The 12,551-nt window shown below is 42.0% G+C and overlaps 1 protein-coding gene across 10 annotated transcripts in view; it reads left to right on the forward strand.

Annotated features, from left to right (window-relative positions):
- The first annotated feature begins 915 nt into the window (after nucleotides 1-915).
- SRSF4 (serine and arginine rich splicing factor 4) overlaps nucleotides 916-12,551 on the forward strand; it is a 31,907-nt gene continuing 20,271 nt past the window's right edge. For 2 of the 10 annotated variants that reach the window (XM_069078734.1, XM_069078740.1), the window contains exons 1-2: nucleotides 916-1,172; nucleotides 8,298-8,399. Coding sequence is in view for 2 of the 10 variants with exons in the window: in XM_069078730.1 (XP_068934831.1) it covers nucleotides 1,066-1,172 (107 nt within the window). In the remaining 8 variants the exon portion in view is untranslated. Of the gene's footprint in view, nucleotides 1,173-1,620; nucleotides 1,805-7,947; nucleotides 8,065-8,297; nucleotides 8,400-12,551 lie in introns of those variants that run through there. The other 8 variants (XM_069078733.1, XM_069078738.1, XM_069078731.1 and 5 more) reach the window with 8 other exon arrangements.

Here is a 12,551-nt window from a genome sequence, read left to right on the forward strand (position 1 = left end):
ATCTTAGGTACCCTATTTTGTTAATCCTCACAACCCTTGGAGGTAGGTGCTATTATTATCCCTATTTTACAGATGAGGAAACTGAGGCAGGCAGGGCCCCACAGTCAGCAAGTGTCTTCCCGACCCCAGGTCCTGGGTGGGCTGTCCACTGTGGCAGGAAGTTCTTCAAAGCTCTATGTAAATGCTAGTTAGCGTCAGCAGTGACCAGGGCAGGATACGGTAGGATTTACTGACGGCGCTATCTTAAACACAATTAACAGGACCCCCCTAAATCTGGGGGTGAGGGGTGGTCAGCGAGCACCTAAAACAAACCCCTCGTTCAGAAGGAAACAGGGCAGGAAGGGTCAGGTCGCCTGGTCCATCCGAAGTGCCATGTTCTTTCCACTGACTCTTCTGCAGTTTCTCCAGTTAATCCTTTAATAAGTTACATGGAATAGGGTGGGATTTGAATTGGGCCCTGGGCAGAGGGCCCGAGGGCACGGCAAAAACTGGACCACCAGGAAGAACCTGAATCCTTGAGCGATAGTGAGCTCCCCATCGGTGGAAACATTCGAGCGGCGGCTGAATGGCCGTGCACCTTGGGTGCAGTCGTGGGGACCCCTGCAGCGGAGAGCTGGAAGGAGCTCCCGAAGCTGGGCAGCGGCGCTACACGGGCCGGCTCTTCCAGGGAGCCAAAGCAAGCTCGGGGAAGAGTCCCGGGAGAAGGGGGACGGGGAGGAGGGGGAAGTGCTGATAGTCACGTGGCCCCCGGCCTCGCCTTCGTCCCTCCCTCCGCTCTCTGACCCGAGCGGAAGGCCGGCGCGGGCACGCGCGCGTCTCTGCCTGCCCTCCCTCCCCGTTCCCCTTCGGAAATGGAGAGGGGTGGAGCCAGGAGGGCTCGCGGCGGCGCGCGCGCGCTGTGTGCTCGCGTACGTCGCCCGGATTCGGCTGCGTCCTCCCGCCCGCCCGTTGCCGCCGTCGTCGCTCTGCCGTCGCCGTCGCCGCGCTCCAACCTCGTCGCGGACAGCCAGCCGGCCGCCGCCTGAGGGGGTGGGGGTGGGTGAAGCAGCCGCCGCCGCCGCCGGGATGCCGCGGGTCTACATTGGCCGCCTGAGCTACCAGGCTCGGGAGCGGGACGTGGAGCGGTTCTTCAAGGGCTATGGGAAGATCCTGGAGGTGGATCTGAAGAACGGGTGAGGCGGGCGGCGAAATGGCGGGAGAGAGCCGGCCGGGGCCGGCGGGGGTCGGGCCCCAGAACGCCGGGGAGGCCGCGGGGCGGATCACTCGAGGGGCCAGCCACTGGACCGCTTGGCCCCGCCGCCGCCGCCACCGCCGCGGCGCCTCGGGGGGCCGGAGTAGGCCCCGGGTTCCGACTGCGCCTGCGCGGAGCGGAGGCTCGGGGCGGGCGGGGGAGGGGATGGGGAGCGGCCCAAAGGACCTGGGACCTGGGTGGGATGGGGAGAAAAGGAAGCGGGCCGGGGGGTCGGGGCGGAGGAGAGCAGAGGAGGGGAGCACCGGGGTGGGGGGAGGAGCCGTAGTGCTTCGTTTGCCGGGGAGGAGATCAGCGCTGGCTCCCTGCGCCCCGAGGCGATCTGGAAATCAACAGTTAGGATTTCCTGTCCCCTTTTCACCTCCCCCCAGAATAACGGATCAGACGGGTCACCTCGCATCTTCCCAGGGCAAACGACCTCTGGCAAGAAGGCTCTGGTAGACTTGCCATGTGCCACGCTCATTTGGGCGGGAGACTCGTGTCCAGGTAGTCTAGTGACACTTTACCAAAGTGTGGCCCTGCAGTGATGAAAGCCCTCACCATTCCCTTTCCAGGGTAAATCAATATCTTAACTCCTTCTCTTTAAAAGCTCCATCCAGAGTTTCCTTGCTGCCTGTGTTTGAGTTCTCCAGTGTTTCTGAAGAATGCTTATGGTTAGATAATTTGCTTTTAATAGATAGTAACCGCCTCAGCTGTTGTCTACAAATGGGACTAAGGGGCACACTTTTGAATGTTTTTCAATTTACTGTCCCCCCCCCAAGAGCTGCCTGAAAGGATATTTTTAATGGTTGTTGGTTCTGGCAAAATTGATCCAGAAGGAAGTATTAGATCGGGAGTTAAAATGTGAAAAGAATATTCTGAGTACAGGGATTGAATGTTACTGAAGTGAGAACTGAGGGGAAAAAAACAGGGACATAGGACATAAATATAAGAACACATTAATGGGAAGACTTGAGAATGAAGGAAACTGTATAAAAATGAAAAGACAGACTTCTTTTAGTCTCTGAAAATTCTCTTTCTGGAGTTACCTGGAGGGGGGGAGGGCAGGGAATGAACTTTGCTATGGGCCTAATCTAATGTGCCTGCAGTTTATTCCTTCATGTAATACTAGCAGCTGTTACTTAATAGATTCTGAAAGATAGTTAAATATAGATTGCATATTGTGGAAAAATTGTTTGCTCTTAGATACTACAAAATAGTTGTGAGTTTAAAAGTTTACTGGGAGATGATAATGAAAAGGACTCATCGGGGAAAAATTCATTGGTAAAATGTTGACCAATACTCATTTCTCTTCCTACATAGTTAAATAAAATTGCCCTTTTGTATAGAGGAGAACTTTGAGGATTTAAGACTTATTGCATGTGTGTTCTTGGTCAGGTTAATAAATATTTCTTTGTTTGAATTGGGCTGATGGGCAACATACAATTCAGATGTAAAGTTAATGTTTTAATGCTTTTTACAGAGTCCAGCTAAGTTGAGAGAGTATCTTTAAGGAGATTTCACTGGAATCAGGTCATAGCTCTTCCACTTACTTTCAAGCAACTGAAAATAAGTTTACATAATTTTTGCTTAAAATATTTTTTGAGATTTTTACAGTGATAAGGAATGTGAGTTGGTAGTATACTGTGCAAATTATTCTTTTGGTCATTTTATTGATGTGATACAACAGGGGTGCCTGCCACTGTGGTAGAGTATTATATGGGAGTATAGAACAATGAGGCATGACTATTCTTTCATAATAGAGCTCACTATATAGTTAGAATAATAATAACTCACAATTATATAGCACTTAAAGGCTGGCAAAGCACTTTTTCTTACAACATCCTGTGAGGTAGGTAGGGCAGGTATTATCCCCATTTTACAGATAAGGAAACTGAGGCTCTGAGGGGATAAATGATATGTTCATGATCATAAAACTATTAGGTATGTTAGACTAGATTCAAATCTAGGTCTTTTTCTCCATATTAACACTTTAACTTAACATAACACTTTATCCACTATATCAAGCTGCCTCTTAGAGTTAAGATGTCAATATTGTTATAATATAGAGGTAAACAGTATATACTACTGTCTTGGGAGAAAGGAAGAGGTAACATGGTGGATTGAGAAATAAACACTATCCGGGTATGATGGAGTGTTTGATCAGCAATCCTTAGGTGAGATGAGAACAGGAGCAGACATTTCTTTACGCATCTGCTTTGTACAATGCATTGGGTTCCCTGGAGAAGAAGATAACTAGATTTGATATGGGCTCTGCCAGTGACCCAGTCGGGCGAGAGAGGACACATTCACAGTTAAACTACAAATTAGAATTTAAATCAATGTTTAAAGTACTTTGAGACTTGAAAAGGAAGAGATCACTTTTAGTTTGGGAAGTTAGGGAAACTTCATTGCGGACATAACAAGAAGGAGCCAAATCTGAGACAGCCAGTAAAATAGCTTGATAGGAGTAATGGTAGGATGCTAGTAGAACAGGATTTGTTTAAATAAATCAGTAGAGGATTTGAACATCAAAATTATGAATGAATGTAAAGTCCATTATGAAGGTTTTACTAAAAAACAGCAATACATAGGAATCTAAAGGCATCCATTTGGAGAGTAGAGATGTTAAAGAAGTAAGATATTCAAGAATGAATCTAGTTCAAGAAGCCTCTCTCACTGTAGGCTTCTAAGTGTCCTGTGCTCCCATCCTGTCATTACATAGGCTCTACCTATTCTATAAGGAAACTTTTATGGTTGGGGAGGTAAGAATTCAATCTACAGAAATTTACAAGTAAATGAAGGGTGATTTGAGGAAGAATTAGTCATCTTTGTAATTGCAATTAATATTCAGTGAAAATCCAGAAGCCATCAGCTAATATAAAGAACAGGAGTAATATTTTTTTGTTTTTGTTTTTTGGAGGGCAATTGGGGTTGACTCACCCAAAGTCACATGGCTAGTAAGTATGCCAAGTGTCTGAGGTCATATTTGAACTCAGGTCCTCCTGACTCCAGGGTTGGTGCTCTCTATTCATTGTGCCACCTAGCCACCCCTAAACGGGAGTAATATTGACTGAGGGGCATATGCTAAAGATGACCTTACAGCAGCTGTCAAGATTGGTAGGAAAGGAGAACTTGAAGAAAATGAGAACAGTAGGGACATAGTCTAGGCAAGAGTTGACCCTAAATTAGGTGGTGAAAGTAGCAGTCAGCTCAGCAAGGAAAGAGTTAGTATGAAAAGAAGAAATGGCATGATTAATAACTAATAATAAAATGTCATCTTAGCAGAGCTTTTTTTTTTGGAGGGCAATTGGGGTTAAGTGACTTGCCCAAGCTCACACGGCTTGTGTTAAGTGTCTCAGGTCCTCCTGACTCCAGGGCCATGCTCTGTTCTCTGCACCACCTAGCCACCCCCTTAGCATAGCTTTCTAAGGTTACAAAGTTTTTAAGTACTCTCTTCTTCCCAACAATCTTGGTAAGCTGACAGCTGATTGTAGGTATTACCCTCAGTTTGCACTTGAAGTGGTATGCCTTGCCTAGGGTTTCGTAGCTGGAGGTAGAATCAGGATTCTAACCTAGGTTTCCTCAGTGCTTTTTTCCATTGTACTGTGTATGCTGCCTCTGCACAACCAACTGGAAAGAGAACTTTAAATTGCAAGTTTAGGGGTTTGGATTCCAGGAAAAGGAGTGCTTCCTAGCAAGAGAATTATGGGTAGGAAAGAGAGAATTAGCTTTGAAAGAGAAACAAAAAATTCTTTCTTCACCATCTCAAATTTTGATGGTAGTAGAAGATTAATCTTGAAGACTAGGGGAAAGTTTAGTTCTAGCAAAGCATGGAAATTTTGATTTTATAAGAGGTGTAGTGTTGAAGGGGAGGAGGGAGGTCTGTGCCTGCCATTTTGGTATAACAGGCACATATTTCATTTTACTATGCTGAACCACAAGATGCCTCCCACCCTGTACTCAGAAAAGTTCTCCATTCAAAGACAAGACTGGTAAGATCTAGTATTATAATATTAGACTGGTCCTGTTGTGGAGGGCCTCTGCACTTGTGGGTCCATTCTCCTTTCAGGCAGAACCATTCCCAGCCCTGCCAGGTTCCTTTGGAGTGTCCTCCATTTGTACCAGCTCCCCCAAGGTGGTACCTGATGCACTGTAATCATGGGTTGTAAGAGCCTTAAAAAATAATAATAGCTGACATTTTTGTAGCACTTTAAAGTTTTCAAAACCCTTTATTTAAATGGGTTTATTGGAGCCTCACAAATAAATAACCCTGTGAAGTAAGTACTGCAGGTATTATCCCCATTTTACAGATGAGGGAACTGAGGTTCTAAAACAGCTACTCGGTGTCAGAGGCAGAACTTGAACCCAGGTCTTCCTTACTCCACGTCCAGCACTGTATCTGCTGTAGCCAGCACATTAGGACAATTGAACACTTAACAGTGTTCTCTTCCAGCATTTAGCAGGATTCATGGGGGGGGGGGGATTGGCTTGTTTGCTGCGGGGTTTTTTTGTTGTTGTTGTTGTTGTTGTTAGTCTTTAATCACCCATCTTGCTGATAGAATGGAGAACTTCTGTTGACAGAAGGAACATATGAAGCTCAGCCTGTTCTATAAAAGTTGGATCACCATCAGAAAACTTTTTGAGTGTTCTCTGAATGAAAGACCTAAACTCTCTGGCTGTGCAACCTTCTAAATGTTGTACTTAACCTCAGTTAATGAAATAATGACATCTACCTTTACTTAGTCTTATGAAATCTTGTGTTCGTGAGTGGATTTGCTGCAAACTAAACAAAAGTTTAAACTATCTTCATAAAGTGCTAGCATTTTTTGCTCAATAGGTTGTTGAAACAGATTGCTAGTTGTTCCACTCAAAGCAGCAGGTGGCATGTATAGATAACCTTAGTACCAGAGTGGTCTCCAAGATGATAGTTTTTACATCTTATTTTAAACTTGATGCAATATTTTTAGTAACCCTTAGCAATTAGTGACTGGAATGTGTGTGTCTGTAGGATTTTTTCTGTTTCTTCTCGACATAACAGATTATCTTCTCAGATTTTTTTTTTTGCCTTTTTGGAGGGCAGTTGGGGTTAAGTAACTTGCCCAAGGTTACACGGCTAGTTTTTTTGTGTGTATGGGTGTTAAGTGTCCGAGGCTCAAACCAAACTCGGGACCTCTTGACTCTGGGGCCTGCGCTTTACTTACTATGACACCTAGCCTCCCCAGATTATCTTCTCGACATAGACATTATCTTAACCACATTACAGCTGAAAAAGAGTAAACCTGAAAATGAGTGGGTTTTTATTGTTCACTAACTGAAGACATGAACTAAAGAATTTTCAGTATGGTTCTCAAGGAAGAGGGTTAGCCAATACTTTGAGGATCTGTATTTCATACTATTCCTAATCATTGATTAACCAGAATTCTCAGAGTAAGGTGTTTTGTTTAATTGAATTTTCCTTTTAACTGAGAATTAGTTAGCAAACCCATGTTATTGAAAATTTGTGTACATTTCCCTCCTTTTACTAAATAGAGTATAACTTTTCATTGAGGATTTTGCCATACCTTAGGGTCACCTCTTGAGCAACAGTGGTCATTGTATGTACTATGTGTATATAGTAGATATAGGAGAGTGGTCTGAATCTTTGCTGGCCCCAAGACCAGAATACCTTAGAGGGGTTTGCATATGTCTGTATAATCCCCAATGTGACTTAGTTTTGTCAGTTTGCTCCTTTGTCCTATAGGTCAGCTGTAGCAAAAGCAAAGTTATGATTGAGTAATCAAGTTAGTTTGATTTTGGTTAACTCAAGTTATATGGTGTGATTAATTATCATGAGTAATTGCCTTTCCTGAAAATCACAGTTAAGAACTTAATAATTGATTTTTTTAATAGCAGATACAATAAATTGATGTGGAACAAAAGCAGTGTCCAAGAGAAATGCAAAGTCTTGCCAGTGGGGCCCTAGTCCTCTTCTTCATGTTACTTGTGTGTTAATTCGTCCTAAGGAGTAGCTTAGGATGTCAGTCGGAGCCAACATGAACAGAAATGACATGGTTATGTACTAGGAAAATTAGGGCATTTGGTTCTCTATAATTTTATTATAATGCCTAAGAACCACTTTGAAACTTTTCACTTAATGAAGGGTTTGGCCAGTCCTGTTGTTTAGAGTTAAAATTGAAGCTGGATTCCTGCAGGTGTATTTTTGTAAGGTTCATTGGTATTTTAATAGAGGAAGATAAGCTCATTCAAATCTGATCTGACTGTACTGTCCTTGGAAGCACTGCTACTAGTGTAGGGGCCATAGAATAATCAAGCACTTTATCTTGAGTCAGGCTTGTAGGACAGTCTTTCTTTAAGTTGTTTTCATGGTATAAATATTACAAATGTGGCTATGGTTTTGAACCTAGTGAGTTTTTTAAAATCATTATTAAAATGTATTCTTGTTGCTTAAAATATTTTGTTTAGTTTCTCTTGTTTCCATTTGCAAAAAAAAAAGTTATTCCAGGAGTCAAGTACCAAATTAAAACATTAAGATATTTAAAATATCAAGCATTGTGAATAAAGCACTGAATTGAGACATTTGCAATTTGGACCTGGTGTATCCATTGACTTGCAATGTGATTTTTTTGGGCAAGTCATTTTTAAGCACTAACTGCCTCAGCTTAACCATCTGTAACATGAGGATAATGTGTGCTCCCCTCCCCCTCTCTACCTCACAGGGGTGTCATATGAATAAATGGGATACATGAAGCTTTTGTCACTCCTTAGAAGACAAGTGCTGGATAAATCCAAGATATTATTTGATTTTTGGATCCAGTATTATTGAATACCTCCAGGTAACCACAGCAGAAGATTGAGATAACATATAGACAGTACTTTGAGCTCCTCAGAAGAAAGGTGCTCTGAACAACCAAGGTGATATTGATGGTGGTGGTGGTGGTATTTTGTATATTTGTAAGGTAAAATCGTTGGAATTTTTTTTTATAATAGCATGCATTTGTATGATTTTTTTTTTCAACTGAGGATATCAAAGTGCTTTACAAACAAGTGTTGTCCCTATTTTTTACAGATGGGGAAACTGAGGCACAGAGAGGTTAAGTGGCTTGCCCAAGGTTACAAAATGAGTCATTGACAACCCTGGAGACTGAAGACCTATTTATTCACAGACCAGGTACAGCATGGGCAGTGGCAGTCAAAGCTTCCCTCACTCATACCTTTCCAGGGTGGCTCAGCTCTGACCTTCAGGGGCTGCCTCTAAGAGTGAGAGGGTAGTTCAGGTTCCACAGCCCATTCAGTCTTTGGTCTCTCTGCTGAGACTGCCAGCAAGGGGACCAGTAACTGCCAAGTGAGACGGTGATTTTTATGATGTTGACCCTGGACTGAGACCAGAAGTGTTCATCACACCATTCTCTGAAGAGCTGTAAGATGGTAATGATTATGTTGTGGCTGACCTGGGTAGGATTTGCACCAACAAGAGTAAGAAGTAAAATGCTTGATGTCCCAGTATCAGTTCTCAGAACCATCCAGTCATAAAGGATCCTGAAGGTGAGGGACCAAACATGGGCTCCTCCATAGGATCTCCATAGCCTGGCATGTCATTCTTGTCTTTGTGTTGAATATAAACTAATTTACATTTTCTGTTCTGGTGGTAGGTAGTGTTGATAAGTGAAAGCACTTGCTGGAGTGAGGAAGTTGGTCCATTTAGGTGTTTTAATTCATTTGCTAGTCCTAATCATTTGGGGGAGGGGGAGATGTTTTTTATTATTACAAAGTAGCGTGTTTTTTTTTTTAAGCCTTCCAACTTTTGTGTTTGGGGAATTGTTTTTAATTTGTAATGGAGTTTGCATGAACTTCATTATGACATCAGGGAATATCCAGTCCCTTTTCTTATGACACCTCCTATCTCATTTACCCTTAAGCTCAATTTAATGTTATTAAGTGTCAGTAAATTGAAATGGACACAGGTGTGGACATGTTCCCCGCCCCCATTTCCCTAAATCCTTGAAGACTATTTATTCCATGGAGGGAAACAGGTTTAATTCTGGCTTAAACCAAAATAATAGTTTTAGTATTGACAGAGGAGTATAATTACCTAGGTTAAAATTTGTTATTCATATTTTACATGATTGGAGTTAAAGTGAGAGTAGTGATTCCAATGACTAGAGAAGAGAATTACTTTATGGGCTAAAAATGGAACCAGGACTTGGGTAAAGGCATAGAGAACAACCCAGTAAAAGCACATCATTGTCATCATTACAATAGCTCCTCTATTTGTAGTGCTGTCTGGTTTACAAAGCCCCTTGATCCCAATAGTTAAATCTGAAGTGTAGGCAGTATAAGTTTATTATTCGTATTTTACAGAGGAAGAAACTGAGGCTCAGAGCAGTGAAGTGACTTCAGAGACAACAGTTAAATAGGAAATGAGAGCAGGCACCTACAAAATGAAACTGACATTATGAGGCTAGTTTTGACTATAATTGATTCAAAATCTCTATTTGATATTCGAATACTCTCATATCTAATTGTTGGGGGGAGGGGCTTAAGTGGTAGGTGATCCTGACTCTTTGAGACTGAGTGAAACTCTAGATTATACTTTGTATCCCAAGTTAAATCATGAAGTGAAGTCTTTGCCATATATTGGTTGGAAAGAATAGAGGAAAGAGTTGTCTGATCTTGTGGTAAATGTCAGCTCTGTAGCTGCAGTATGGGGTTTTATTGGTTTATTCATTCACCGCTGCATTTTTTTTTATTAGTTTATTATTCTGGCAGTGAATACAAAGAGGTCAGATCACTTAGCCACCATCACACATGTGATAAGAAGCAGCAGTAGAATTCAAACCCAGGTCCTTCAGTTCTAAATCCAGGGTTTTTACACTCTGTGCCATAAATGTATCATTGGCAAAATTTCAGTTGATTGTTTTTCTTTGCACTTAGATTTGTTTAGTACATTGTAATTTTTCTCTACCCACTTGACACTGCGAGGTGGAAAGATTATCTACAGTGAATAGCAGGAAAGGCCCTGTATTTAATGCAACACCAATAGAGGGCATCACAGAAAAATTCCTGCTAGAGAAAGGAAGACCAGCTTCCTTTATAAAAGTGAAGCCATTTGATTAGATGTCCAAGCCCCTCTTCTAACTCTGGATCCATTGCTATTAGTTAATGACGATTCTGTTTTACTTAAATATTTGAATGAATCATCAATCTCATAACTGACCCACCAGCACAAATTCAGTTCTTTTGCTTCTGATACTTATTATTTACCATAATCTTAGTTTAATGTTGATAAGTATCAGTAAATTGGAAGGGACACAAGTGTGAAAGTGTCTCTTACACATTGCCTGAAGATTGCTTATTCCATGAAGGGGATCAGTTTGGGTGCCAACTTATAGATAGACTTTATCGCCCTTTATATGTCTTCCTTTAAATATCCTTTATATAGTCTCCACCCCAATGCACTGGAAGCCTTCATGTCTTTCTTTTCATATCTCTGGGGTGCCAGTATAGCCATCAGGCCATCTCATTACATAAACAGCCCACCTCCTTTGATCATGTCATACATGCCTTTATTGTCTAAAAATCATATACTTCTGTATTTTTTAGCTCAAAATCAAAATTTGAAAATTACCATACTATGAACACTGTAGGTATCATCTCGACCCTTGTAAGATCTTAAAGTCCACATACCTCATTTGCTTCTTTCTTCTGATCCAACACCTCCATTTACAAAGATATTTTTGTCACCCTCCTCATCCTTTTTTTATGGTGATTACAATCACCCCTGTTATTCACATATGTAAACTTGCATATGATAGTCTCATTCAGACTCAGCCCTGAATTGTTAAGAGGTAGCTGGTGGCACAGTACATAAGAGTAGTTGGCCTGGAGTCAGGAAGACCTCAGTTAAAATCTCAGACACTAGCTGTGTGACACTGGGCAAGTCACTGAACCATTGTATACCTCAGTTTTCTCAACTGCAAAATGGGGATAGTATTGTTAAAAGCATGTAACGCAGTGCCTGGAACATCATAGGTGTTATATAAATGCACATTCCCTCACCTTCCTAAGTCCAAAGGCAGACCCAGGGCATTAAGTTTGACATCAGCCTCCATAGGTTCATTTCAAGTTCTGGGAGGCCTTCAGAATGGAAACTCCCAGGGATAAACCTCTCTTTCCCTGGACCATTCTACTCGGGTTTTTATTACCTTTGAAGAAGAAATAGGACAGGGTGACAATCACCCAGGTATGTATACCTCAGTGTAGGACTACTTCCATATGCCCAGATTTTTGTTCTACCCCAGGACAGATCTCTTCTCCCCCCGCCCCGAAACACAATTGAAAGTCAATCAGCTCCAACCCCCATAACTTGAAGTATGAATGCCATCTATTCTTGCACATTCAGTCTCTCTTTAAATACTGCCAATGGAGAGAGGTCTAATGCCTCTAGAGAATACTGTCTTGTCTACCATAACAGTCATATTATCATGAAGTCAGACTTCCATCCCCTCATAAATGCAGAAGACCAGATAGAAAGCATAATCCCTGCCCTCTGGGAATTTACAGAACTCCCAGTTCTGTAATAAAATAGAGAGGAAAGGCACAAAGTAAGAGCCTAACAAACAAAAGAGAGCAACAGAAGTATCACTGCCTACACAGTCAATACAGTGTAAAAAGCACCAATTTCGGAATCAGAGGATCTGGGTTTGAAATCAAGTTCTACAACTTAATGCTTACATGACCTCAAAACAAGTAGCTTAACTTCTCCGTCTGTTGAAATGAGGAAGTTGGGCTAAATAATGTCATGTATTTCTATCCTGTTCTAAATACTTTGACCTAGTCCATTATTGACAAGTGCTAAGGGGACCTGTTGAAATGATTGGCAACAGTCCAAGTGTCTGAAGAAAGCTTAATTTTTTGAAAGGAGATTCTTGATAAAAGGGTATGATTTGCTTCATCAAGTGAGTAGAGTCCCCCTGCTGTAGAGAATGACATAAAAAAAGGATTTGGGGGTTTCACTGTAGCCTCCTGAGCAGTATAGAATATTGTAACCAAAATAGTGCTTGGGAGAAAAAAATGTGTTTTGCTTCTGTATATAAACTAGCTTGTGTTGGGCAGAAATAGTGGTTTCCATGTAGAAAGGTTTTCACAGTTATCTCAAATTAAGGTGCTAAAGCCTTGACAGTGGGGACAGTAGGCAGAACTTGGGAACGTTTTAGAAGACTAAAGCAAGAGCTAGCAACCTGCCAAGGAAAGAGTTGGGACAGCTTAAAAGTTATAAGCATAAGTGATGCAGTAGAATGCTGCCATTGTTATTCATTATTTG

This window comes from Petaurus breviceps, unplaced genomic scaffold, assembly GCF_028583685.1.
Source record: "Petaurus breviceps papuanus isolate PSGF00001 unplaced genomic scaffold, PetGlider_PUasm1.0 91041, whole genome shotgun sequence".
Taxonomy (NCBI): Eukaryota; Metazoa; Chordata; class Mammalia; order Diprotodontia; family Petauridae; genus Petaurus; species Petaurus breviceps.